This window comes from Pyrgilauda ruficollis, unplaced genomic scaffold (genome assembly GCF_017590135.1).
Source record: "Pyrgilauda ruficollis isolate IOZ18807 unplaced genomic scaffold, ASM1759013v1 scaffold36, whole genome shotgun sequence".
Classification (NCBI taxonomy): Eukaryota; Metazoa; Chordata; class Aves; order Passeriformes; family Passeridae; genus Pyrgilauda; species Pyrgilauda ruficollis.
Genome location: NW_024525045.1, coordinates 2,794,288 through 2,821,981, shown reverse-complemented (window position 1 = coordinate 2,821,981; position 27,694 = coordinate 2,794,288). Strand labels below are relative to the sequence as shown.

The 27,694-nt window shown below is 36.2% G+C and overlaps 2 protein-coding genes across 5 annotated transcripts in view; one reads left to right on the top strand and one right to left on the bottom strand.

Annotated features, from left to right (window-relative positions):
• TRPC1 (transient receptor potential cation channel subfamily C member 1) overlaps positions 1-21,988 on the top strand; it is a 24,892-nt gene extending 2,904 nt beyond the window's left edge. The window contains exons 3-16 of one of the 4 annotated variants that reach the window (XM_041475765.1): positions 61-162; positions 990-1,192; positions 1,949-2,080; positions 3,403-3,598; positions 4,586-4,922; positions 6,435-6,574; positions 8,608-8,751; positions 11,318-11,493; positions 11,642-11,843; positions 12,372-12,566; positions 13,397-13,645; positions 16,575-16,678; positions 18,101-18,259; positions 20,611-21,988. In XM_041475765.1, the coding sequence (XP_041331699.1) occupies positions 61-162; positions 990-1,192; positions 1,949-2,080; positions 3,403-3,598; positions 4,586-4,922; positions 6,435-6,574; positions 8,608-8,751; positions 11,318-11,493; positions 11,642-11,843; positions 12,372-12,566; positions 13,397-13,624 (2,055 nt within the window). In that variant the 3' untranslated portion in view covers positions 13,625-13,645; positions 16,575-16,678; positions 18,101-18,259; positions 20,611-21,988. Of the gene's footprint in view, positions 1-60; positions 163-989; positions 1,193-1,948; positions 2,081-3,402; positions 3,599-4,585; positions 4,923-6,434; positions 6,575-8,607; positions 8,752-11,317; positions 11,494-11,641; positions 11,844-12,371; positions 12,567-13,396; positions 15,351-16,574; positions 16,679-18,100; positions 18,260-18,646; positions 19,239-20,610 lie in introns of those variants that run through there. The other 3 variants (XM_041475766.1, XM_041475764.1, XM_041475763.1) reach the window with 3 other exon arrangements.
• PCOLCE2 (procollagen C-endopeptidase enhancer 2) overlaps positions 17,662-27,694 on the bottom strand; it is a 22,729-nt gene continuing 12,696 nt past the window's right edge. Inside the window, exons 5-9 of the mRNA XM_041475767.1 lie at positions 26,774-26,910; positions 25,357-25,511; positions 22,018-22,101; positions 19,837-20,004; positions 17,662-18,209 (exon numbers count right to left, since the gene is read on the bottom strand). Coding sequence (XP_041331701.1) covers positions 18,073-18,209; positions 19,837-20,004; positions 22,018-22,101; positions 25,357-25,511; positions 26,774-26,910 — 681 coding nt within the window. The 3' untranslated portion in view covers positions 17,662-18,072. The remainder of the gene's footprint in view (positions 18,210-19,836; positions 20,005-22,017; positions 22,102-25,356; positions 25,512-26,773; positions 26,911-27,694) is intronic.

Sequence of the window (27,694 nt, the reverse complement as noted above, 5' to 3'; positions counted from 1 at the left end):
GTCTCTTTGTGCTGTTTAAGTTACTGCTGTTTTCACATGTGATTTGTTTTCTTTACGTAGTCCTCGGATGCACTTTTGGTGGCTATTGACTCAGAAGTGGTGGGAGCTGTTGACATTCTACTTAATCACCGACCAAAACGATCCTCCAGGCCAACCATTGTGGTTAAGTGTTGTTACTCCTTGACTTTTGGTTGGGGCTGTGAAGGCTATTGCTTTTTTGGGTATCTGTAGTATTTAAAACAGTGTTCTTAAATTCTGCATCTGTAAGGTGATAGAATCTAGACACCAGGGATTATTTTTGTAACCTCTTTTGTCTTGAAAGATGACATACATGACTTTGCTTTATCACCTAAGGAATCCAGTGGCTTTATACCTGCCAAACACATGACCAGTTCAGAAGAGAAAAAACCTAGTGGTTATAAATCTTTTTTAGTAGTCTGTTTGCAAGGTAATTAGCAGCCTTGACTTATAAAGTGTTTATTCATGTATGGAAGCTTCATAGATTTTCAGAGCAAATTTATAAACATCAGACCTCCACCTTGAAATTAAGCAATTGAAGCTTACCTTGTCAATGCTTTAGTACCAAAACACTTTTGAAAGCACAAAGTGGCAGTGGAGGCAGGGAAGGAATAAGGTGTTGTGTAACAGAGCATGGCACATTTAGGATATTTTTTCTTCTCTTAACTAGTAAATACAGTAATTTGTTCACAAACTAGAGCAAAATAACAATTTCTAATATCCCATGTGTATTGGAAAAATAGGCAGTATTTCTGTGTAAATTAACCAGAGAAGTATCTGAGTCTGTTTTTCTTTTTTGGTATTTATCTGACAGGTGTTTGAGTGTTGTCACATATTTTTCTTTCTGTTCATGTTATGAAACACTGGAAAGTATTTTGAAGGAGAAGTTCTTGGTTGAACAGTCAAAAACCTCCTTATGCATAGCAGAACTGTAGGTAATAAATTTAGATAGTTCCTATATTTTATTCCAGAAATTAATGGAACGCATTCAGAACCCAGAGTACTCAACAACCATGGATGTGGCACCAGTAATTTTAGCTGCTCATCGTAACAACTATGAAATTCTCACCATGCTGTTGAAGCAAGACATATCATTACCCAAACCTCATGCTGTGGGCTGTGAGTGCACACTGTGCACTGCCAAGAACAAAAAAGATAGTCTGCGACATTCCAGGTAAGACTTCAAAGTCATGAGCCATAATAAAAAGATTCTTAATTCATTGCCGGGATCACATTCAATATGTTTCCTTTTTCTTTTTAAAGTGAAGTTTATGAGCGGATTCCTTAACATGTTGTAGCTCTTATTGTGAGAGGTGGTAGTTCTTGGGCATGGGTTGTGCCTGAAAAGGCTGGTGGGAGGCAGTGGCTTTTTTCCATTTTGCTTTTATACTTTTAGTCACTGTGCATAGTCACAATGTGCCTTTCCTTTCTAGCAGGTGTGTCTCAAACATTCTACCTACCTTTGGATGGGGAACATAGGGACTATGCAAATAAATTTTTCTCAAAAGTTATTTGAGTCTTTAATATTGAGCTACCACAGGCCACATTCTGGTATCCATCCTATTCCCTATATCATTAACTTCAGTATGAGAAAAGGTGTCAGGGTATCCGAAGCAGAAAAACAATAGAAATACTTGAGGTAGCAGCTCTTAATTTAATCTAGAACTTCTGCTGATGTACTGATAACAGTGGAAGTAGTGAGGAAAAGAGGAGGGAACCAGTTTGGCCGATTTTGAATACTTAGGGGTTCTAAATATGTCATGTATCTTTCAGGACACACTGCAGTTAATGCTTGTAGTGTCTGATTTTAAAAAACAAATTACTTTGTCTTTCAGCTGGCCATTTTAGGCAAACCTTTGGAACAGGTTCTGGTTTGAAGCTGCTAATGAAATAAAACATCTTTGTTTTGTTTGCTGTTCTTTTGTCACAGGTTTCGCCTTGACATTTATCGGTGTTTGGCCAGTCCTGCCTTAATAATGTTGACAGAAGAGGATCCAATCTTAAGAGCTTTTGAACTTAGTGCAGACTTGAAAGAATTAAGCCTTGTTGAGGTTGAGTTCAGGTAGGAATTGAAAACACAAATCAGTTTTAATATTTTTGTGTAATTACAGGTGTAGAAATATGTTTGCATTAGAAAAAGTTTATTCTTAATTTTCTGTAAGTGGAGTGTTTAAACTGATAATTAGACATAATAAGTTACATAATATAATTTATGCCTCCGTAGTAGTCATTTTGACAGTTTAATTACTTTAAATCCTTTTAGGTATAGACATTTTAATGTGTGTAGTTGCACCAACAGCTCAAATTTCAGCTCTACTCTGCAAAAATAAACAGAAATTATGCTAAATGCTGACTTACTTGGAAATTATACACCTATTAATCATATTGATATCTCATTAGTACTCTGCACTTTTTTTCTGTATCAGGGTAGAAATATGCAGTACCTTGTTTATACTGGCCTGACTAATTTTGGGAGTTGTTTTGGGTATTGTTTCTTAATTTTGCTCATTATAAGACTTTGGAGAGTGCATATGCGTATATATTTAAAATATCTATATGTGTGTAGAAGACTTCATGCTGAAAATGCTCTGTATGATGAACAAATGCTCAGTGTAATTTCATGTTTAAACAATGCAGATTTTACCATTTTGTAACTTACCAGCACAAAAGCTTTCCAAAAATATGAAAGCAAGTGTTTATGTAAGGTAATATTTTACTTTCCTAAATACATGAATTTTCTAAAAATGTGACTTTTCTGCTTTTTAGCTCCCTATCTTTCTTAATAAGAGTTCAGTTGTTGCATTTTTGTGATACAATGTGGCATTAAAATGGACTGTGTGCAAGGTGAGATAAGGAAATCATGTGGTTTCTTTTCATGTGTTTAATACATTATTACATAATCCTGAGTGAATGGACTTTAGTTTTCAAATAACAGGAATAAAGCAAACCCCCAAACAATTTCCTGTCCACTTAGAAAGTCCAAGTGATTACTTACCAGTGCCATATTTTGTGACAACTACACTTTCTCATGTCCTGGAAATGACCCTTAAGCTTTAACTCTGTATGGAACTCATGGCAGAAGAATTTGTATACCATAAGTCTGTGTGTCAGATTTTCTCTAGTGATCTTGCAGGCTGAGCAGAAATGGAATTGTCATGTTACATGGTGAAAACTACTCAAAGTTGTCTTAGGAATGCTTGGACCTTGACATGGGACTTCTGGGGTGGTTTCTTTTAATTTGTCTCAACAAATTAAAAGATCAACATAACATACAATACCAGCCAATCAACATAACATACAGTCCCAGCCAAAAATGGCTAGTTTGTGATTGAATGGAAAATACAGGAGCAGTGTAATGATACATACCACTTCTGTGTGTTTCAGAAATGACTATGAGGAGCTCGCTCAACAGTGCAAAACCTTTGCTAAAGATTTACTCGCACAAGCCCGGAATTCCCGGGAGCTGGAGGTGATTCTGAATCACACCTCCAGTGATGAACATGTAGACAAGCGAGGATTGTTGGAGGAGAGGATGAACTTAAGCCGCTTAAAACTTGCAATCAAGTATAATCAAAAAGAGGTTTGTCTTTGCAGTAACCTGATAGACTTTTCATATCATACTTTGCTAGTAATTAATCACTTTGTTGTTCTGCCTCTGGACACAGACGTGGAAATAAATTTGCAGGAGTTATAGAAGAGATGGTAATACACAAGTATCAGTATGTGAAACAGGGATGCTGCAAGATGCTGAGGGATTCTTTAGTGTTTACTGTGGAGATGAATGTAGTATTTTCTGTATTGGAGTATAGGCCACTGCTTTTTTAGGAACAGCTCTGGTGGTGGTAATTATTTATTCAGTTCCTCATTAAATCCTTGCCTAGAGAAGCATGGATCCTTAGGTGCCAAACATGATTTATCATCTTCTCACTGGTTGTTAACTTTGAGACAGCTTTGTCTCAGGCCTTGCCTGTACTGTTCAGTAATTGGGTTGGACCTGTGCTGTATAACTGAATAGCCCCTCTGTTCCAGAATAGCAGCATTTTTTATGCCATCAATATGAAACTTCCTCCATGCAGTAGGTTATTGTAATTTTTGTCCCTTCATAAATTATAACTGTAGTTTTCTGTGCTGGAATGCAAATGGATATTTGTGGGATTCTAGTACAAGGACCAAGGACAGAGTGGAAGTTTCCTTTTCAAGCAAAATCCATTTTTAGTTAGTATTTGCAAAAGGAATTATATAATTCTGTCTGTTCTACATCTCTAGGCTTAAACTGTTTGTGAAACTGTTGAAATACATAGCATTTATAAGTCATGAGCTGTAGTTCTGGGATGCACTGCAACCAGCATTACACATTTCTGGCCTGCATTCATCAAGCACACTGAATTATTTCAGTGTTCCTCTGGGTTTGAGCATAGCTTGCTTTTACTACAGGGCTTGGAAAATAGGAACTTTTTTGTGTGGTATACATATAGTTACAAAGTTAATTTTAATGATGCAACTTAGTAATGTGTGTGAAGAAACCTGAGAGTGATTCCTTGTTTGTTTCTCCCCCTCCTTCCCGCAGTTTGTTGCCCAGTCCAACTGCCAGCAGTTTCTCAACACGGTGTGGTTTGGGCAGATGGCCGGCTACCGGCGCAAGCACACCTGCAAGAAGATCCTGACTGTTCTGATGGTTGGCATTTTCTGGCCACTTCTGTCCCTCTGTTACTTGTTAGCTCCTAAATCTCGAGTAGGTCGGATAATTCACACTCCTTTTATGAAGTTTATTATTCATGGAGCTTCATATTTCACATTTCTGTTATTACTTAATTTGTACTCGCTTGTCTACAATGAGAATAAGAAGAATACAATGGGACCAGCCCTTGAGAGAATAGACTATCTTCTGATAATATGGCTTATTGGTAGGTATGATTTGGGTGGATTGGATGACAGTTGCTAAATATATAAAAAATGTGTGCTAAATATATAAAAAATGCCAGTTTAGTGGTACATCATCAATAGGTAATAACTCAGTCTTTCATGACTGGTTCTATAATGCTTGGTTGGAAAAGTAGTTAATAACAAAATTTGGACTTGCTGCACTGTTGGCATGTGGTTTAAAGATAGAAGTGTATGTTATGTGTGTTTATGTATGCATGCTCCGTCTTACAAAGACATTGGGGGTGTGCATTTACCTCATGCTTGTTTCAAAACACAAAAACAAATATTATTTTCCCATGTTATGGTTTTCTATGTCATTGTCACCAGTTATCATAACTGTATCAGAAGGGCTGCATGTCACTTCTGGTTGATGCAGCAGAGGGAGCACAGGTATAATTTTTGTTGAGTTCTCAAGAACTTCTGGTTGAAAGTTTATAATTTTTACCTTGTTTTTGGTTGTCTGGCATGCGATTGTTTTTACATTAAAATATACCTTTCTTAATGTAAGGTAATTAGATATGTACCATTTGTTTCATTGGATTTATAAAAAGCAGTGATATGGTAAAAAACAACAGTTTTTATTTAAATAATTCTAAGGGTGATTTATTGGATATTTTAGGGTGAGAGCTTTTTTGTGTAATGGTGATTCCTTTCACAATTGAGCTGTGTTAAAACTGTGGAGCAGTTCTTGCAGATTTTGGAAATATGTAGTATCCAACACACAAACACAGGCAGGTCTTAAAAGAAACTTGAAAACTTCAAATTTTGAGTACAAGTTAGATTCCTCCTTTGCTTTGAAATTAAATATTATAATTTTATAAATTCTTTTGTTCCATCAAGTCTGCTGTAGACAAAGTTTGTCATTAGGTGGTCTTGGTAATTTTAATTAAAGGCTATAGAAATATATTTTTTCTGCATATAAAATTGTAATGTGGATTTCAAGTAGGATTTAAAAGTTGTATCTAAGCAACATAATCATTAAAATGGGGTTATTTTTCACATAACTGAATCTCAAGTTTTTAAATAGTAATTGCATTTATAGCTTAGATGTTTATTTTGTAATGACATTATACTGATTCCTTGAAAATATTCTAACTTGATTAAGAACATATTTAGAAAATATTGTGCAAAATCAATTGGAATGAAAAGAATCAAGTAACAGGGATTCACTTACATTATTGTATTCCACAGTTCCATTAAAATACTCCCTAAAAATCATTGTCAAAATGGCCTCAGCAGAATTTGTAACACTTTGGGTTAGTAACAAGTTTTGTGTTGTTCTGGATGGACTTTCAAAATCATGAATACAAATGTCTTCCATGGGAAAATAAAGCACCAGAACTCCAGTTCTTGTGTGTGTAAATATCATCTTCTCTATTTCCTTTTACTGATTCTGTAACAAATTCAGTGTAAAACACATGGCAATCATATGTAAAGTAATGCCTTTTCAGTGCAATGGCTTCACTTCCCTGGGTTTTATTTTTTTCCTGCAGGAATGGTGTGGTCAGATGTTAAGAGGCTCTGGTATGATGGTTTAGAAGATTTTTTAGAAGAGTCCCGCAATCAGCTTAGTTTTGTCATGAATTCCCTGTATTTGGCAACTTTTGCCCTCAAAGTTGTTGCCCATAACAAGGTGAGCACCAATCTGCATAGACCAAAGCTCCTCTGGGGCTGACTGAGCAGGTATGGTTTTAGTACATTGCTGCAAAACACCTGAGGATGTGTTCCCTGTGGTGTGCTAAAAGTAAGGTGTTGTGTGTACAGTGTACAGCATCAGTAACAGCCTGTGATGGTGCAGTGTGGGCTTTGGGCTTAAATCTCTGTGTGGTATGGGCCATGGAGGTGTCAAGACCTCGGGTCTTGTTGCACCTTGGTCTTCAAAGCGCCATTGATCAGGCAAATGGGGGTTACAAAACACATCAGGACATGTCCAAGTACTTGGAAACCCCAAACAGAGTTACTGTCTTCCTTGTAAGAGCTGGCTGGTCTTCCAAATGGCTTGATTTTTGTTTAGGGAAATGCATCTCATCAGGTTGGGCAAGAGCTTGCCTGACTCCACTCAGTACTATGCAGAAAGCTAATAGTATTGTCTGTGTTTGGATTGCCTGGTGCATTTTTGTTACAGAAAGTTTTATTTAGCTTTTGATTACATATACTCAAATGTCATAAGTGGTGGATTTTTAATTGGTTTTTGCTTGGTGGGGCTTTTTTGGTTGGGGTTTTCTTTGGTAGTAAGAATAAAAGCCCTGAGACAGTAGAGGAGCCTTGTCTTGTCTCTATGAAAAGCCATCTGGATTTGATTGAAAATACGAGTTTTGAAAATGATCATTGCTGTTCTGTTGCATGTGTTGTTAACCACACAGCACATGGCAAACTGCCAGACCAATTGAATGTGAATATTACAGCAAAATCCAAGCCAGTGCAGTAGCGCCATTATTGTGTCTTGAAAACTGCAAGTTGACAGCTGTCTGGCAGTTGGAAGGGAAATAAACGGGTTTATTTCTTCCCAACTTGGTGTTTGGCTCATTTTCCTATCCTAGCATTGATTCAGAGGCTGGTAATCGTTTGGAAAGGAAGGCTCCATTTCTTGGAAAAAAAATAGAGGGAGAATGCCACATTGGGCTCCTTTCCCAGCATTTGCTTTGCAACCAGCATGTGTCTAGTAATAGTTCCTTTGCTGAGATAAAACCCATTGTTGCCAATTTAAATTGTAACCTTTTTGAACATGCAGGACTCCTGTCCTATACAATAGGAATGTTATGGGGGGTTTGCCCCTTTTATATGGCCAAATTTATTTTTATAGTTTATCAATTGTATGGAAAATGAAGTAAAAAGGTTCAGTTTGCATCTTAGATCCATTATAGGCCCCAAAGCTGTAAAAAATAAAGGAAGAGTCTTTGTAGCAGAAGGATTTGTAAGCATGCAGTTGCAGCGTGTAGTGAAATACTTACCCCTATTTCTTGCCATCTTTGTGCAGCAGACTTTTGGGTGTTATTATAAAGCAGCTCAGAGTTCCTTGGTTTTTCAATGTCCATTTTGAGACAGCAGAAGCTGGTAATGTAAATGCTGAGTGTTCTCAGCCAAACCAAAAGGAATCTATGGATATTCCCCGAATAAGTTGGATAGTAGTACTTGGTGGATAATACATCAAGCAACAGTTTACTTGTGACTCCTATTCTCTGTAGCCATTCATAAAATCTGTTGAAGGAACCCCAAGTCATAAGTCTTTCCAAAACTATTTAAGATCAGCTGTCACCACATTGCAATTGCAGGTGTACCTTTGTTTTCTTTGTAGCATCTCGATATTGTTTTTGACTGAGGCCTGTTACACAAGGCAATGCACGTGTTTATATAATAAAGTTCCCAAGTCCCTGTTTCAATAGACCGTGGGAAACAGAGTAGAAGTGAAAGCAGGACAGAGGAATAAATGGTTTGAACAAGTGAGTGGCAGAGTTAGGTGTTCAATTTAAATTCTCTGATTTCTGTGTTCCTCTGGAATGGCTTTTAAAATGCCTTGTCTGAAAGAGGTATGACACCTATGAGTGACATGTGTTAATTTATTTTATGCTCCTGCCTGTTTTGGAAGTAGAATTAGGGAGAGGTGTATGGCTACATTTCTGTATTTATAATGTTAGCAATCTCAACTTGTCCTTTTTTATGTTGCAGTTTCATGATTATGCTGAAAGGAAGGACTGGGATGCATTCCATCCTACCCTAGTGGCAGAAGGTCTTTTTGCCTTTGCCAATGTTCTTAGTTACCTGCGTCTCTTCTTCATGTACACAACCAGCTCCATTCTGGGACCACTCCAGGTGAATATCATTACTGTTTGAAAAAATATTAAACATAATTTGCTATCAAGTCATATTGAAAATAGGAAAAAATGTTAAAATAAGAAAGTAAAAAGTAGAAAGAAGTGATACTGCATTGAAGCTTAATTTTTTTAAATTAATCTCTTGGGTAAAACATACTGATTCAGATGGGAAAAGGTAAGAAAAAGAGTGAAAGACCTTGTGTAGTTCAGTTAGGGTATTTTTCCATGATAACTGTACCTATACTGTCTTTTTTGTTTTCGTCTGTTCTAAGTGCAACACACCAGCTAAATTCCCACAGTTTGGAATGTCTAAGGAGCAGGTTCTTCCTGCAAAGTTTTATGCAAATAATTGCCTTAGCTTCTTATTTCTAAAGAGATAGATGAATAAGTGTGTAGCAAGGAAGATTAATCAAAAGCCTTTCCGTTTATGTCTGTGATCTCATTAAAGTTGCACCTTGAGTTGTGCAAATTGCTTTTGTTTGAAAAATATAAATCTGTCTATAGAGTATTGAAATACTCACCTATTTATTGGCAGTTATAAGAAGGGAGAACAGGTTTCTTCTTACTTGGTATTTGTTGGAGCCTTCCAATAACGATGACAATAAAACCTCCCACATTTTAATTATCTAATTTTCTGTTACACATTTTAAATGGAAATGTACTTGCAGACTTTGAAAAAAATACTGAAGTCTTGATGTTGCATTAAGCATTAGGGTTGTACAAATTGATTAAACGCTGAAGTCTCTCCACATTTTAAAGAGATTCACTGTTTAATGTGCATGTTTATTTATGTATTAGATCTTTCACAAGTTTTCTATTAGGAGGCTGTGTTGTGAAATTTTCCAAGTAAATAAAAACAGTCAACAGTCACCCCATTCAGAGGCACACAGGAGCTTACGTTATTACTGCTGGCCAGTAGGGCTGGTGCAACAACTCTTACAGTATTTTCTGAAAGTAGGTCACAAAGTTCACATGGTGGTAATCAAATATGGGATGGAAACCCAACAGTGGGGGTGGGGGAAGGCAGCTACCATGTTCTCTTGGCTCTTAGTTATTTTTAAGCTTTCAGTTACTTGACTTATTGGCTAATAAAACCTGTAATAGTCCAGATTTGTAAGTTGGCTGTGTGTGGTGGATTTTATTATTAACAGAAGGTAGAATAGTACTTCCCTAGGTGAGATAATTAGATTTCAAGTGCTTAGAAATTGTAAATACTTAAGAGAGAAAGCATGAATCTATGAAGAAAGTAACTGGCATTTGGGATGGGTTGTTACACTCTCATCCAAACAAAATAATTTTGGGCATTTTGCACTTTTTGTGTATTCCTGTTTCATCTGCTTTGTCTCTCTTGGCTGGAACCATGTGTTAAAGGGAAAGTAGTTTGTTGTTGGGATTTGGGTTGGGTTTTTTTCATTGTAGGGTCAGATGTGATGAAACAGTTCAGTGGGAAGTGCAGTGATCCTCTGACCAAACATGCACAGAATTGGTGCAGAGCTCTGCCCACAGCTGCAGAATCTCCATGACCATTACAAACTGTACAGTCTGAATGTGCTGTGCTGCAGGAAGCACTTGGTGAGTTTCCAGCAGCAAAGGAGGGAGCAGGAATTCATCTCCCAGTAGAGCTGTACTTGAAAAATCTGGCAGTTGTGTTACAGTTCTGGACTATGAGTTGGTACTGATTTTGATTCATATAGGACTGGGCTTTCCACACTCTGATTTATATAGATTAAATCCACCCAATCCCACATTACATACATTTGCATTCTTTATAATGGTACACTGTTCTGAAGAAGTTTGTAGGAAGACTAATTAAATTATATAAATAGTTTATGCTGTGTCTGTGTAAAAATTTGGGCTTATGTCAAAAGCAATCAAGGTCTTTCCTCTGTTGGAAAAAATGACAAGCATATGATAGGGTTTTTTTAAAGGTGCTTTATTTCTAATGTTGCAAAGTTCTGTATAAGATATTTTGCATTGGAAACTAATGATCTGAATTTACTGTCATACCTTGTGTGCTTTATCCTTCAATTTCTATGTGTCTACACATTTGTCTATTTAAAATCACACATAAAATGTACAGTGAGCTAATTTTGTATTCTGCAGATGAGCTTTTGTATACTTTTTTTAAAATTAGTGATAAATTATTCCAAATGTTTTGATTAATTCAGTGTTCTTCCAAGTGTTTTCTTAACTTTCTATGATGACATTTATGTTCAAATCCATTTCATTTACTGCTTTTGTCTGTTGACCTGTGAATTCCTTATTACCATTGGTATTGCAAATAAGTAACAAGGTGTATATACTATTGCTTATGGTTACTTGGAGGATACTAATTTTCCAGGTGATGTTAAAATTACTTACACATTCTTTTTAATATCTAGAATTTTTCTCTGAAAAACAGTACAAGGTTATCTCCTGACCTTAAGGGCTGTTTAGCGTATCAAAATTTAACTTAAATATTTAAAATGTAAGTAGGTTTTTTTGTTGCTCAAAGGCTGAAAGAGGTAATACAAATAAAAATAAATATGTGTTTTACTAAAATTGGAAATAAATCTATTTTACAGATTTCAATGGGGCAGATGCTACAAGATTTTGGAAAATTTCTGGGCATGTTTCTTCTTGTCTTGTTCTCATTCACAATTGGATTGACCCAACTTTATGATAAAGGATTTACTGTAAATGAAGAAAAGGACTGTGCGGGTATTTTCTGTGAACAGCAGAGCAATGACACATTCCATTCGTGAGTCTGGGATCTTAAAATAACTGTATTGTTTTAGCCTTTAATCCCTAGTAATTAAACAGAACTGGATTTTTTCACTGATCTTGAATTTATGTTAACACTTCTGGTGTCAGGTTTACCTAAGCAGATTTTTCCCTTGTTTCTGTAGGTTTATTGGTACATGTTTTGCTCTCTTCTGGTACATATTCTCCCTGGCACATGTTGCAATCTTTGTGACACGTTTCAGCTATGGTGAAGAATTACAGTCTTTTGTGGGTGCTGTTATTGTTGGGACCTACAACGTGGTGGTTGTGATAGTATTAACAAAACTCCTTGTGGCAATGCTTCACAAAAGTTTTCAGCTGATAGCAGTAAGTGGTGTCTGATTAATTACCAATTAATTACCTGTATCTTTGGATTTTACACGAATTTCTTCCTATGATGTGTAAACTCATGGTCTATAGACCTCGTGGATGAGCTCTGTCTGTGAGCTCATATTTTTCCTTCAAATAATAACTTTTTATTTACTTTGATTTAAAAAAAATGTAATTTCCACATTGAATATGTAAAGGGCTTCGGCCCACTGAGAATTGATGGCTTTCTTGTTGGCTGTTCAAATGCTGGTTTTGATATGTGTGGTGCTTTGGCATTTGATCTGGGTATTGATCTATACCTTCTGAATTTTATACTAGGAATTGAAGAAAGATGTACTTGTTTAAAGTATTTAATATGAGAATATTCAAGCAAACCTATTAAAATACTCTGTAATCTACCTATTAAAATGCTATATAACCAAAATTAAGTAATGGTCAGTTTTTCAGGTATGAGCAAATTCAACTTACAAAATAACCTATTAGTATTTCTGTTTCTTTTCTCTGTTAATGTTTCTGGTGTTTTAGAATCATGAAGATAAGGAGTGGAAGTTTGCTCGTGCCAAGCTTTGGCTTAGCTACTTTGATGATAAATGCACACTCCCCCCACCTTTTAACGTTATACCTTCTCCCAAGACCATTTGTTACCTTTTCAACAGTCTCAGTAAATGGATCTGCTCTCATACATCAAGTGGCAAAGTGAAACGTCAGAACAGCCTCAAGGTGAGGAATGATTGGGCAAGCTCTGAGCTCTGCAGCTGGAAAGATGCTGCTTGCTGAAATGAAAACACAGATTGCTGCATGAAGCTGCCTCTCAGAAAGTCAATGCTACTAAGAGAAATAGGAACTGTAGAATAATGGGTGTTGCATCCAAGATAAATAAGTGTTACTTATTTCTACTTATGTAAGGTTTTATTAACTTTCTGGTTTGGAAATTTCAATCCACTTCTCTGCAACTCCCAATTCCCCCAGAAATAGTCTGAAAAAAAATGCTTTGATTGAATGAAAACACACAGAAACCTCAAGGAAGTATGTGCTAATCTCAAAAACGGTGAGGTTAGAATATTCTTTGGAGAAGGTAATTGGTTTTAAACATATTACAGAAGTGTCAGAATAAATAACCAAAAAAGATCACTGAACCCTCTCATTGTTAGGGAAGGGATCTTTTGTTTGTTTATTTTATAAACATTTTTTGTACCCTGCAATTTTGCATACTAATTTTGCATCTTCTTGCTGATGAAAATAGCACTAAGTAAACAAATTCAAGCACTTTATGGAATTTGCACTGAGAGACGTTTGGGGTTATGGAACTCTTGATTGCTTACAGAACAATTACCAAGCCAGGTAGATAAAAATTTTCAGTTTTGTTGGTACAGCAGCTAATTTAATTTGGATTTTGTGGGCAATTTATATGCGGTGTATATTTGTGTACATCAGGATGTATTTTAAAAATAACTTTGTTATTTTGTTCATGTTTCTTCTCTGTAGAATTGTATACAGGCTTTAGGGCTCAAAAATCACTTCCATAGTAAATATGTTATATTTGTTTAAAGGAATGGAGAAATCTGAAACAGAAGAGAGATGAGAATTACCAAAAGGTGATGTGTTGCTTAGTCCACCGTTACCTGACTTCCATGAGACAGAAGATGCAGAGTACGGATCAGGCCACTGTGGAAAACCTCAATGAGCTGCGGCAGGACTTGTCGAAATTCCGGAACGAAATGAGAGACCTGCTTGGCTTTCGAACTTCCAAGTATGCTATGTTTTATCCACGAAACTAAGACCTAACTTTGAAACAAAAGGTGTGTGCTTTTAAATACCCGTAGGAGAAAGTGTTGACCTAATTCTGTTGCCAGATCATATAGGCAAGATTATTGCACAAAAATACATTTGAAAATGCATTTGCGTGAGTTGCAGCTCAGTGCCCAAATGGTCAAAATGAATGCAAAAACAGATACACTAATTTTCTTAACCTCTTAATCTTGGTGTTGTGTATAAAATTTGTATATAGGAGTTTTTTAAATGTTCCTCAGACTGTCTGTGGCTGTCAGGTGTTAGAGCTTCATAACTAGCACAACGTGTTTCTTCTATTTTTGCCGTTTGTTCTTTTTTGATACTTGTTTTTCAAGTTGTGGGAGAAGATAGGCTTTTTAAAATGAAAATCCAGCCTGTTTATTTTTAATAGAAAAGTCAGATAAAGAATAATAGAAAATTTCCAGCACGGTTGGAAATGATGTATGACTGTAGGTTACAGTGCAAGTGAAGACTGTATGGCTCTGAAAGAGGCAGTTCTAGTTTTGTATGATAACACTGACTGTAAACTAACGTTTCTAGAATACAGAAAAGCAAATCATCAAGACTTTTCACATTTGTGGGAACACTGACATTTTGAACACAGAATAGACCAACCATTTCTTGAATGTTTATGGTTATGTTATATGTTATATGGTTATAAGACAATCAAACCCTGCTTGGATTTTTCAGCAGTGCCTCAATAGTATATTTTAATACATATGTTAGGATTGGGAACAGAATTTAAAAATCAATCTGTGAACATTTAATGTTTAGTATCTTGGGTTTTAAAAATCTAGATAAATTATGTGAATTACTAAAACCTGTGATTTCATGAAAATGAGGTGAAGCACATGAGTGCTATTGTTTGCAGTGCTGAACAATTCCTGTACACCGTTCTACTCTTTTTTCTGTGAGGTCATTGAGTCTTGTCATTGGAGAGATGTACTTTAGAAGGGTCTGCTTGGCACACGTTTTACATATCCTACTTTTAAATTTCGTTTTATTTTTCCCTGTTTTTTTACCAGAATTGTTGCCAAGCTAGACCTTTTTTTTTTATGTCAGGTATAATGTGTTTTCTGAAAATAGGTTATCTGACTTTGCTTACAATGGACAGTAAGGGCTTTGTGGATTTTCTGTGCTAGAGAGTCCTATATGGCTTTATATGCTTATATATAATTCAAGCTGACAAACTGTAACTGAGAAATGTGAGATTCCTGTATTTTTAATTACAAATTAAAATATATTTATGACAGCTAAAGTATTGATTGACAGTTTTACTGTTATGATGGTGCTCTTCTGAAATGGTTGTGTGTCCAGAAGGCGCAGGTAGCCATTGTGGTCTTTGACTACAGTTGATTTTGGGAGATTGACAGAGTTGGGGCTTACATGAATGTTTACTTTTTTGAAGGAATTCTTATAAAACTCTTTCTTGTAAAAGTAAAGGTAATATATTTTCCATACTATGAAATTATGTATTTCTGAGCTAGGTTTTAATACTCTGCTTTCAGAAGTGTTAGAGTATAGAGGGATACTGATCTATGTTGGCTGTTCCTGGGAATAGGAAGTTAACCTCCTGGTTCAAAGCAAAGAGGATCTCTGAGTTTTGTATTTGAACTGAGATCTCATGTTTGAATAATGCACCAACATAAAAACTATGTGCTGTGTATGTTATGTATATTCAAGAAAGGAAGCAAATAAAAGCTCTTTGAAAAATACAGTTGTATTAATATTTGTCATATTGCAAAGACATTATATCAGTTACCACACTGAAAGTATTTTTTTTTGTCATGTTGAGGTAATAGCTTTAAGGAAGGTAGCTGGTATTAATGTGTTACTGCCTTTTTCCTTCTGGACCCATCCTGTTTGGTTCAGTGAAATGGCTTCATGCAGTGCCATGAAGTGGTGCTGGTTCCAGACCAGCTGGGTTGGATCCTAGATGCACCATCAGCTCTTTGGCCCTGGGATGGTTAGTTCTGGGAACCTGCGGGTGTTGACAGTGAATGAAGGAGCTAATGGAGCTATTTCCGAGTGCTTTTTGTGCATTGAGCAGAGCCCATCAGAGCTAGCTTGGTCAGTGTCTTTGGTGCTGTGTTCTGCTGCAGTGTAGATGGCCTTAGGAAGAACTGTTGCACTTCAAGGCTCTCGGGGGTTTTGGATTGGGAGTTCAGGAGTTTTTACTTGTCACTGAAATAGAAACCTGCAGAATGAGAGAGGTAGAAAAAAGTTTGTTCTCTGCCATACCTCAGTTATATCACATTATACATCTCTGTTTTATTTGAAAGCTGCTGTGCTCTTCCACGCTTTGTGGATACTAATCAGTACCAAGTGCTCTGTACTTAATTTTTTCTCATAATTTAGATTTTTCTAGTTCACATGTGTAAATATGCTGTTGCTTTCTCATTTGACGGTTTAATACAGGCTGTTCCAAGGTCTCCCTTATGCACACTCACAGAATAGTTCTAGACAGGCACAGAAACAAAATTTTACATGTAAAAAAATTTGGGAAAACTGGGGTTTACTTGGCTGTAGGACTCAGTTTCCTTGTGCAAAGTTTTCTGCAAGTCATGAAAGGACTAAGAGTTTTTTAGAAAACTGGAAAAGGTTTTTTCTTCCCTTTCATATTAATGTCAGTTTTGTCTTGGAGCTAACTTTGCCTTGATAAATGAAAAATGGAAATGAAAATTTTTATGCATGCATTTGGAGCAGGAAGGTCAAAATCACTGATCATTGAAAGTCAGCTTACTTTCAGAAGATTTCAGAAATCGTGATTAGATAATTTTGATTCTGTTTGGTTGCAAGTTGTATTTCAAATTTTTTAAGTTTACAGTCACTACAAAGTGGGTTTAAAAACTTGTAACAGTTGTTACCTGTATTTTGTAACCAACTTTTACTTGAGAAAACTGGCACTGCTCCATGTTCCTCTGTTCCCTGTTTCAGGCCTACCACTACCAGTGCATTGATTTGGGAAAGGAACTGGTATAAAGGGAGCATTGAGAAGAGCAGGCAGGAGCTCTCCCTACCTTCCATTTGGCAGATGATGAGTAAGCTGCCAGTCCTTTCTTGCCTCACTGAAAAAACCTGCGTGACAGATGGGCATGTCATCATAAATAAAAATAGATTGTTGTAGTCAAGACAGCTCCGAGCATGATTTCCACATTGCTTTTCCCCAGGCTGCTGCCAAGAAATGCAGAGCGCTGTGCATAAAATCCCCTAGTCTGCACAGGAATTAATGCTGGAAAATTAAAATTCCAATTTAAAAGTTTTAAAATTACAAAACTACATCTGCTTTGCAAACAAATGTTTCTGTTGGTTCCACAGAGAAATGCTGTTTGGTTTGGTCAGTCGGGCAATGCAATCTTTGAAGTGTGGCTGCAGCATTGAGTTGTTGGATGTCAGCTGCCAGCAGAGCCTCTCTGTACCTCTGTGCCCCCCTCTGATCCTTTTGTCCCCAGCCCAGCTACCCATAAAGTCTTTGGAAGAGAGGCTGTTGTGCTGCCGAGAGCTGCATTACGTGTGAGAATCCATCAGTGAAGGGAATGGCAACCTGCATTCCCCTGCTGGAATAAGCAATGGGTACTTCCAGTAGGGACTGTTTATTGCATTAGTTTCCTGCCCATGGTCACAGATTATCCAAAGAACTCTGGTCTGGTATTTATATACAAGGAAAACAAATGCTTAAAGGGATCTTAGATTCTATTTGCACCTTACCACCCCTAAACCTTCCTCTACCTCAGCACCTTACAGAACTTAACAGTGACATTTACTAAGTAGATAGTCATCAATGGAAAAAAAGTGTGGTGCTGTTTTACAGCTGTCTAATTCTTTGAAGAGCTCCTGTTCTGATCAATGATTCACTGACTTCCGTGTAAGGAAAATCAGACCCTTAATCAGCAAGGAAGGGTAGTGTCAGTTACAATGTGCAAGGCCCAAACCATCAAAAGCATGTAAATGATCAAAAAACGGTTTCTATATTTAGCTGCCCCACTTTATAAACAATTAATAACTAGTTGCTGGATGATTTAATCTTAAAATATTTTATTAAGCACTGATAATGCAGAAATCCATGTAATAAAACAGCTTTAAAGAAAAAGCTAAGTTGAACTGAGTTGCTATAAATATTGCACTTAGAATTCTTATTTTACGTACAAAACTCCTTAAAAAATTGGACAGTTATAAATTAACATCTTCCAAGTAATTGGAATTTGTATGTTTGAGATCAGATGGCTGTGCTGCAAATCTTCGGCTTTCAGCCTTAGGAGGGTCTGTTCTCATCTTGTACATGAAATGGATTTCACTTTGTGCCAGGTGTGCTTATGTGGACAGGAGGGAAGGAAGGGTCAGCGTGGTCATACTGTTGGCAGTCAGTTGTATTTCCATGACTTATGCTAAGTTAAAATGATTTTTCAAGACAGATGATAGAACACAGCTGCAGAGTTCAATTTTGACATGTTTTGTTTTTCAAGGCATTTAGGATCTTTGAGTTCTTAGTCTTAAAACTCATGACAAAGCTGTTGGGAAAGACTTTGCCTCTACCGTCTTCTTCTACCTGGCCCATGATGATGTAGTTTAAACCTAGAAAGGAGAGAATGAGATTACATGACAGAAATCTGGGACATCATTTGGTAAGTATAGTTCTTTACCTGTGGTTTCTGTTCATTTCACTGTTTGTTACCAATGCCTTCCAACATTTTTTCCTTCCTACCTGCAACATTTACTCCCTTACCCATCTTGGCCGTGCTTGTTACAACACAAACTAGAGTTATGTAAAAATCAAGCAGATACACAGCTAAGTGTCTACTACATAATTAAATATATAGGGGATAGTCTTTAAACGTAGACTGTGGAATATGAGAGGCACTAGAAGTGCCCATCAACACTGGATAACCTAACCACTGTCACCCAGGGTAGAATATGTCTCATAAATTTTGAATATTTTCACATTTTTCAGCTTGTAGGTTAATGCCCTTAAGGAATAATGCTCTTAAATATTTTCATTCCCTTTCCCTCAGCAGAGATGTAAATATTTTCTAGATACATACAGAAGCATTCAGGCAAGGTGGACTCAATGAGTGGCAAGACCTGGCTTTGGACAATTCAATTGGATCTGTGTATTTTTATGCCTCAGAAGGGCTGGGGATTTGCAAGGTCTTGGGCTGGAAGGAATGGTATCACAGGAATAGAAACAGAAAAGTTCAGATATTATGTAATGGCTCTTAAATAATTCACTGAGATTTAAGATGAGAAACAGAAGTGTGTTGTTTGGAGCCAGAAGTCTGCAGAAAAGGAGACAGTTTGCTTCACCAAGGACATTATTATGTCTATTATACACATAATAATAATTATTATGTGTAATTTTCAGATAACTAAAGGCAAAACCTAATTTCTCATCATAATTGTTCACTTTGTTACTGCCCACTTTGAGTTAATATGCTGAAGCACTGGTAGTATCTGGAATGATATCAGGGGTTTTTTGATGCTTATTAAATTGACTGTTTCCTGCTATGACTCTGTTTATGTTCTCATGTTCTACCTGTTTACTTATGAGCAAAGCTAAAAACAGTTTTATTTTTACTTAGTTACTTCAATAAAAAATGTTCTCAATATTTCTTTTAACACCTTTACCAAAATTAACTGGAATTTATGTTGGTTGGTCTCTGTATAATAATTATTTAAGGTACCTTTTAGCAGTACTGGCTGTCTGCAGATATAAAGTGGCCTTAATACTATGAGTATTTCTGTGAAGCTGTAAATACATTCAGGAGCTACACAACAGTGGAACTTGATTTCTGCCATTTCCTGTGAGAAATACGATCTTCTAGGTTTAGCAGGCTGTTGTCTTTCTCTTATAAACAACTGTATATAAAACTAGCTCCAAAATACATACATGTAAACACAAAATCTATTTCAACTTCATCTGAGAGATGAAGCTGAAAATCAGATTTTATCTTGCATCACGTGGCTTTTAAAGAAAAAAGTTTTTCAAACTCCTGTGATCTACATGAGCCTAATCCTTTTGCAGTAAAACAGAAAAATGCAATAAACCCCTGGATTACTGGTTATTTTAAATTTATTTTAATACTAACTGCTGATTATAAAAAAAATGGTAATTTTATTGATTTTTGTTGCCATATTTCAAATAGTAGTTTTCATAACTGTTATCTTTTATAAATACACAAAGCAGTTATTACTGTGTACTTACCTCTCCTGATGAGAGGACACTGCTTACACACAACAAGAATCTTGGCACTCATATTCTTGCCAGCTTGTTGGATTGCTAAATTTCCCTCCTTATATACATTAATGATGGATATTGTTGCATGCAGACTGCCAGCCCGTGTTACTGTTGTGATTACAGTTCCAGTTATTACTAGGAAGAAAAGACATTTGATATATTTGGTACATTTTTATTATTTTTATACATAAATTTTGAGGCATCATAAAAACTTATTAAGTATATTAGTGCTTAATAAGGAAACAAACAGTACTGGGAACACAATTAAAAATATGAGTATCACTGCTAATAACTAACTCACTAATGTCAAATTTTGGTGGCACCAAATATGAAATTATTCTACAATGTGTCAGTCTCCTGCAAGCCCAGTTCTCTGATTTCAGTTAAACTGTTCAATTTGATACTACTTTTAATGAGTTATTTTCAAATTGTGGAGAAGTTGAATTGAAACTCTTCTAGCCAAAATCTGAATTCCCAGTTCTCTGACACTCCCAGATGAGTAGCAGGGAATAGCTAATGCCCTAAGAACTAGATTTTGATCTGCCTGAGGCCTGATACAAACTTTCTTATTTCAGCTGAATGTAGTTACAGATCTCTATTTACCAACATATCTCCCAAGGACCTCTCAGTAGTAAAATCAAGATACTTTATTTTCCCTAGGATGACTAAATTAACTGGTAAGCCAACTTTATTTATCCAAAGGAAATGGTAATTGGTATTAACAATTTGGTTTCTTCTCAGGTCATCTTTTTACATCAGATATTCTACCCTAGGATAAATTTGATCCTCGATTACCAAGTAGGTACAGCCAGATTTATTTTACAAAACTTCATAATCCACATTTTGGGATTTTGTAAATTTTTACATTATCTTCCTCTAATGCAGAGCTTTTAATTAAATAGACTGTTCCAACTCAATCAAGAGAGAACTGTGGATGTTAAAGTGCTGGGTATTGCAGCTATAATTCTAGGGACAATAAAATGAAATGCATGATGAAGGAGAAATAGTTGTTATTTTCTAAAATCATAAATTCTACAAATAAACTTCAAGTAAATAATATTCTATGAACAACAGACTTCCTATTCCTACCTTAAGATATGCTTCCATTCACAGTAGCATATAAAGAATTTTTACTCTCACTCGTGTCACAGAAAAGACTGAAAAATGTCAAGTATTTGACAGAAGATGGAAAAGAAGAATGTGATTTATTATTGTAATGCTAGAGGGAAAAACCAGGCTTTATGTAGTATCATTTACCATGAGCCACAAGAGCTGAGGTGTGGTCAGTAAGAGGAGACCATTTATGGATTGGGTTTTTTCCCTACCTGTTTCTTTTGTGTTGGACCAGCCTGTGGGGGCTGCAGGTTGGAAGGGGCCGGTGGTCAGGGCTGGGAGGGGCTCCCCGAGTCCACCCTGCCTCAGGGTACAGCCACAGCCTCCCCTGCTGCTCGGGCACCATCAGGAAAAGCTGCCCTCAGGTCCCTCAGATCTCCTCAAATCTCATGGGATTAGCAGTGCAGTAAGAAAAGAGTCAGCTTAAAATGAAAAAAGGGTGGTGGCAGGGAGTTTTCCCATCAAATTGCCAGGCATGTTATAGGGGATTAAAAAAAGATTGCAGTATTAATATGGGGAAATACCCTGACACATAACTGAATAGATCAGCAGTGCCAGTGCCATGCTAATACACAGCAGACACCGTTTTTCCTGATTGATTTATGTCTGTGTACAGACAGCAGTGCTTGGAAGCTTCTATCCCTTCTAATTTCTTTTCAAAGCTTTTTGGAAGTCTATACACTGTATTGTGGAACAGTCAGCAGGTGCAGCATAACATGTATTGGCTGGTTACAGAAAATGGAGATGACAATACAGCAACTGAATCAATGCATCCTGGGGTTGTCTTACATTGTCATTTGCTTCTCGGATTGAGAAGGTATGTTTGTCTCAGATATCTGTGCAGTGCCTATTTCAGAATATCTCCAAGAATGTATTGAGTGAAACACAGGTACTAATATCAGATACATACATAAGTTTGTGTAAAAATATTAGCCTGTATATTAATGGAAACCCAGAACTACATCTGGGAAAATTTCCTTGCATCTAAAAACACAGTAGAGAATGGATAATTAAAAAGAAACTTTGTTTCCTTACCAAAGTTGCTTGAACAATAATTGCTTTCCAGAGTTCCACTCCTTTTACACTTCTGCTGGCACAGGGCAACTGTAGGTTTCAAAGCTTTTTGAAGAGTAAAAAGGAAATTGAAATTGAAATTAATCATTTGATACAAATGAATAGCACTGTGTTCAAAAAAAAAGAAGAAAGAGGAATAATCCTGATGTATGCATGAACTAGACCTGGCATTTCAGGGGATGAGCATCACAGTAACAATATTCCTTTTCTCTGCTGTCACCTACAGTCATTTTCTTTTCAGGTGTCTCAGCTGTGTCTGTTCTAGCAGCCTGAGAGAATGGCATGTTACTCAAGAGTTGTGTGGCATCTGAAGTCTGTCACTGCTGTTGCCATGCACCCTAGCAGAACACCTGGAGTACCACAACACGATGTTACTGTAACACTTCGCAGCGAGGGGGTGGCCTTTTATTGGAAATTACTGCACTGTGATGAAAGGATCAGAGTTCAAATTCCTGACCCTTTTTTCCCAAATTTTTCACACATCTTCATGTCAGGTAGTGTTGCACAGTTTTTCTTCATGACAGTTTGAAACACAATGTTTGAAATATGGATTTAACATTAGGGATTGACATTTCCTTTCTGAAATTGAATGCTTTGTTTATAAATAACTGAATACACTTGGCATCTTTTTCTTACTTGGGCAGATGTTCATAGTCTCTGTACATCATTCCATGTACATCTTGGGATGCAGTACTTTAAGGTTTTTATGTTCTTTTCAAATTTGTTTGGAATTAGTGACATAGGTATTGGAAACATGGAGGTGACACTGACAGATTAAAAAAAAAAAAACAAACCACAAATCCCTACATAACCTTAATTTCCAAGAAAAATTAAATTAGTTATGACAAGTATCTTTGTAGTTTTTTACTTCAGAATGGAGCATTTTGCAAAAGTTTTATTCAGCCTATATTTTTGAAAAATAACTTATCACTAACTTTCAGTCAGTACTTTATACTTTTATTCTTGTACTTCTCTTTAACTGAACAATTTTCCAAGTTTCTAAGGATGAACTAAATTATAATAAAATTACTTTGCCTTTAATGCAATGGCTATGACTGTTAGAAGATCTGCATCGCTCATTGTTTCCTTTCAAATCCAAAGTTTAAAGGTTAGGCTTCATAGTTTTCAATTTATTTTGGGCTGGTTTGTTCCTTTTTTTTCTCCAGTCTTCTTGGTATTTGAGTCTTTAGAAAGTTAAATGCCTCCCACAAGGAAAAGCATTTTAAAGAACAAGTTACTATGTCAGTGGTACAGGTCTGGCAAATGCTTCTTATTTTTGGTGTGCTATTTCACAGCACACCAAAAATTTAGAATTTAATGATCCTTGAGTCTTTCAAGTTAGTGTCCATAGTAGGAGGTTAGGAAATCCAGCAGGTAGATCAGTCCCAGCTGCATGCCAGCATGGTAGCTGCCAAAAATTTGAGGTACTCTTACTTTTCTAAATTTAAAACTGATATTATGCATTACAAAATAGCCTTGTTTGGTCCTTTTAGGGCACTTTTTTCTTTCTTTTTTTTTTTTCAGTTTAATAAATTTTGGTTGGTGACCAACTTTGGTATGACTTGCCAGCAGAGGCTGTCTATTGTTTGTAAGGTACTTTAGCAAAACATGAACTGGAGAAGAACTGAAATAAAAGTTTAGTTGCCTACCACTTGACATGTAGGCACACTGACAGGAAAATGCATGACTTTATCCAATGATATAAGGAAGTCAAATACCTCAGCACAGGTATTGGATTAATCTTCATTACTTTTACAAATATATTTATAGCATTTATTTATTTCTGCAAGTACTAATATTTGTATGTTACATAAAGACTGACGTAGTTCTTGAAAGAGCCTACTAAAGTTTAATATTTTATTCATGCCTGGAGTTCTATGCAAGTTTAAACAGATCTGATTTGCAAGATAATAGGATGAGTCTCTTTGAACTGGACACTTCTGAATACAAATGGTTGCTCAGAAATGTAACTGAACTGCGGAGGTTTGGTTTGCTTTGGTTTGTTTTGAAGATCAGAAATGCCTACACTGTGCAAAACTGATCACACCTTGAAAGGACTTGTTATTTCCGTCTGCCTGACAAGTCTTTTGAACACTTTGCTTCTGTTGTCCTTTCTCAGATGAATCTGCATGTTTTTATTTTCTAACATTGATGCTGTCAAGAAAATTGATTTGGAGTTAATTGGTAAATTTCACCTCTCTTGCCTGTGCAAAACCCTGAACAGGGTTACTGACAGCCTGGGTTACTTGAGACCAAGTGTTTCAACCAACAACGTCGCTAACAAGTACTTTAGAGTGAAGAAGAGCTGAATTATTTATTGTTAGAGTCACATCAGAATGATTTACAGGTCACTATGATTTCATTTTTTTAATGTTTACTTTCACCTATTTTGAATACCTTCATTAGCAGGATTAAAGCGCTGCAGCTTCTTGGTTTCCTGCTGACAAGCCATTGCTGCCCTGATTTGTGATGTGTTTTAAGTACAAATCAGGTTATGTCTTGCAAAAACATCATAAATAATTTGGTTTTCTGCTATAATTGTATCTGAAATGCCTCACATTCAGGTTACAGAAATTCTAAGAATTTATCCCTTCAATATCTTAGTAATGAGGTGTTTTTGGCAACACCTTCAGAGAAATCCAGCTCTGATCTTTCATATATGCAGTCTAGTGTTAAATACAAAAGGAGACTTAGTTTTAGTGAGACATATTTCTCTGTAAGTTCAAATCACTAAATATTTTCAAATAAAAATTATTCTAGGAGAGTGTCATATTGACAGGGTCTTGACAGAACCTGAAGAGGACTCAGTTGGCTTCCATACGAATTTTGCTTGATCTTAAAAACTATATGAAGAAAAATACAGTAAGATTTTTACATATCAACTTGTATAGAAGAAATATTTCCTTTAAATAAAACTATTTCCCAAAATATTCAGAAATTTTTATTCAACAGAAATTAGTTTCTCCATTTCTCTAAGGAATGTGCTAGTTAACTGTCCAAAATTGAGAATAGACAGGAAAATTCTCTCAGGTGGAATAAGTTACTTTTACACTCTTTTGTTACTTTTGAACTCTTACCTGGATAAATTTCCTTTAATAATGTTAAGTGCATTCTCCCTTGAGTATATTCCAGTACTCCCTTGAGGATATTAATTTTAATTAATTCCTTCAACATTTAAAATACTAACAAGCTGTAAAACTTGAATTTTTAAAATAATTTCTATTTTGTATTCCTGTAACTCTCTCCTTGTCCTGGAATAATTGATTTTATAGGAAATGAAATAGAGCCAGTAAGACTTACTTGAGATAGCAGGGACTGTTGTGGTTGTAGGCAGAGCTGTAGTTGTGGGTAACTTTTTTGGTCTAAATTTATAATGGCCAATAAAACCGTCAGCTGTTAAGCTCAAATCAGATAAAAACTGAACGAGCAACTCATTTTTCTCAGACAGAATAGGCCTGAAATAGAAAACCAAAATAAAATATTTCCATTCTTTCACATGTCAAAGCCAAAAAGTATTAATAACATTCTTTAAAAAAAAAAACAACACTCCAGACTAATACTGAAAAATATGTGATTCTTTGCTGGCATGTCACACACAGGTGTTTTGAGGTTTCCATTAATCACTTAAAACTCTTGATTCCTGAAGTTTATGTCAATATTGTTAAATTCTTCCCAGTGACTTCATTGCAAGCTACACTTACATGAAACGGAAGGGGTCAGATTAGGAAAGTGGGAAAATACGTTGAAAAACTCCTCAGTACACAGGGGAAGTCAGTAAATGGCGTGTTTTAAAATTTGGTTTTGTGTAGTGAAAAAGATATTGCACAATTGGAAGGACTGTGAAAATTCATGAAGTACTGGATTGTGCAATTCTTCAACAAACCCAGCAAAAATAAAATGTTTTGGGTTATTACTTTGGTGGGCTCACTTTTTGTCAATGATTGGATATCAATTACCCAGGACTTCTTTGAAATCCTTAACGAGGTTTTTGAAGTAAAAACTTGTCATTGTTTCCCCTTTTTTTGGCAGATTATCAGAAATCAGTTTACTCTGATGGCCAGGTCTGACATTGCCAAAAGTAAGGGACTGATGAACTGGAATTCTCTGGATTTGCAGCTGCCAGGGTGGTTGCCCAGATTAGACTTTCCTTCCTGCAGTATTGACACAGCCTGTGGACATAGGAGGGCACTGATTATCAGCTGCCAAGAGCTTTGTTCTGCTTCCTGAGCACCAGGACTACAAGGCCAAATCTGAAAAATCTGACCCAGTCTGTGTATCCTGTCTTTTTAAAAAGGGCTGAGAGGAAGATGAGTCAGATAAAGTGAGGAATGAGCCAAGGGGCTAGAGAGCTCAGCTGGATCCTTGTCCTTCAGTATCTATAATCAAAACATACACATAAATGTTAGTGTTCAGCCACCATTACTAGTGGTGCCACACCAATATCAGTAGCATTGGGACCAGCACTGGTGTTGTTACACAGTGTTCTGATGAGGCTTGTGGGACAGCAGAGAGCATGGGCTGGAGCCAGGGTTAGTCACGGAGAGAGAGAAAATAGAGGAAACCTAGAGAGGGACTGAGCAATTTCTACGTGTTCAGTTGGAGGTACAAAACACTGCATTTAATTTAAAAATTAAAATCTTTTAGAAGCCTTGGACAGAATTGTTAGCAAAATGACACACAGTGGTAGTGAAGTTCCCAACTAAAGGAAGTTACTTACGCTGGTGGACTGTCTCCACAGTACTTCCCAATTCTTTTAGCATCATTGATTTCCCCACCATTGAACACTGCAACGTAGTCATATCTGCAGTAGTTGTCTCTCTCCACATCAAACTTCTCAAATTTTAACTCTATTAGCTAAAGGGAAAATGGAAATAAGTCATTTAGGTTTTGACATGCAGAATTTATTAATACTTATTGTAGTAAGTGACATCTTCATATGAAGTACTATTTAATTTTTCTTTCAATAAAGGAAAATTCCTTAATCCACTTAATTGTAAAGTATTTTAATCCACATGACCTCTCCAACTAATAGTTCAGCATACGACTCTAACATTCTGTAAGACATTTTCTTCTCAAATGTATGCAAGTAACTTCTGATAAAGTTGTTAGTAGGTGTTAGGTGTTACAAGGCTCTTAAAATAACTACAGCAAGTGTAAGCAACAGAAAAGGAACTTTTAATATCATTGCATCTTTCAAGATATGCTAAAGAAAATGCAAAGGCAAAGTTGATACGAGGCATTTCACTGACTTCATTAACAGCAGGGCCTAAATCACTGTGGTTGCCAATGCTGTGTATACTTGATGCAGAATTAAAAACATTAGAAATTAAAATGTTGATAGAAAGAAAATTAGCAAATAGTAAAACTAAACCCAAGAGAAAGTAAGTACTGAAAGGAATAGTGTCTCTATGTCAGATTTTCATAATTGTTGAGGCTTTACAAGTACAAATGTGAACTAGTATCATATTGGTTTTTGCAGTACTTATGCTATTATCTCCAGTGACTTTTAGGTTTGGAGTTTTCTACTTCAGGAAAAAAAAAAAAAACCCAATGTACAAGAAAACAGAAATGTAATCTACTAATCTGAAATGAAGTCCTGCAGAATGACTCTGTCACTCGTGTGGCAAGGAAGGGAAAC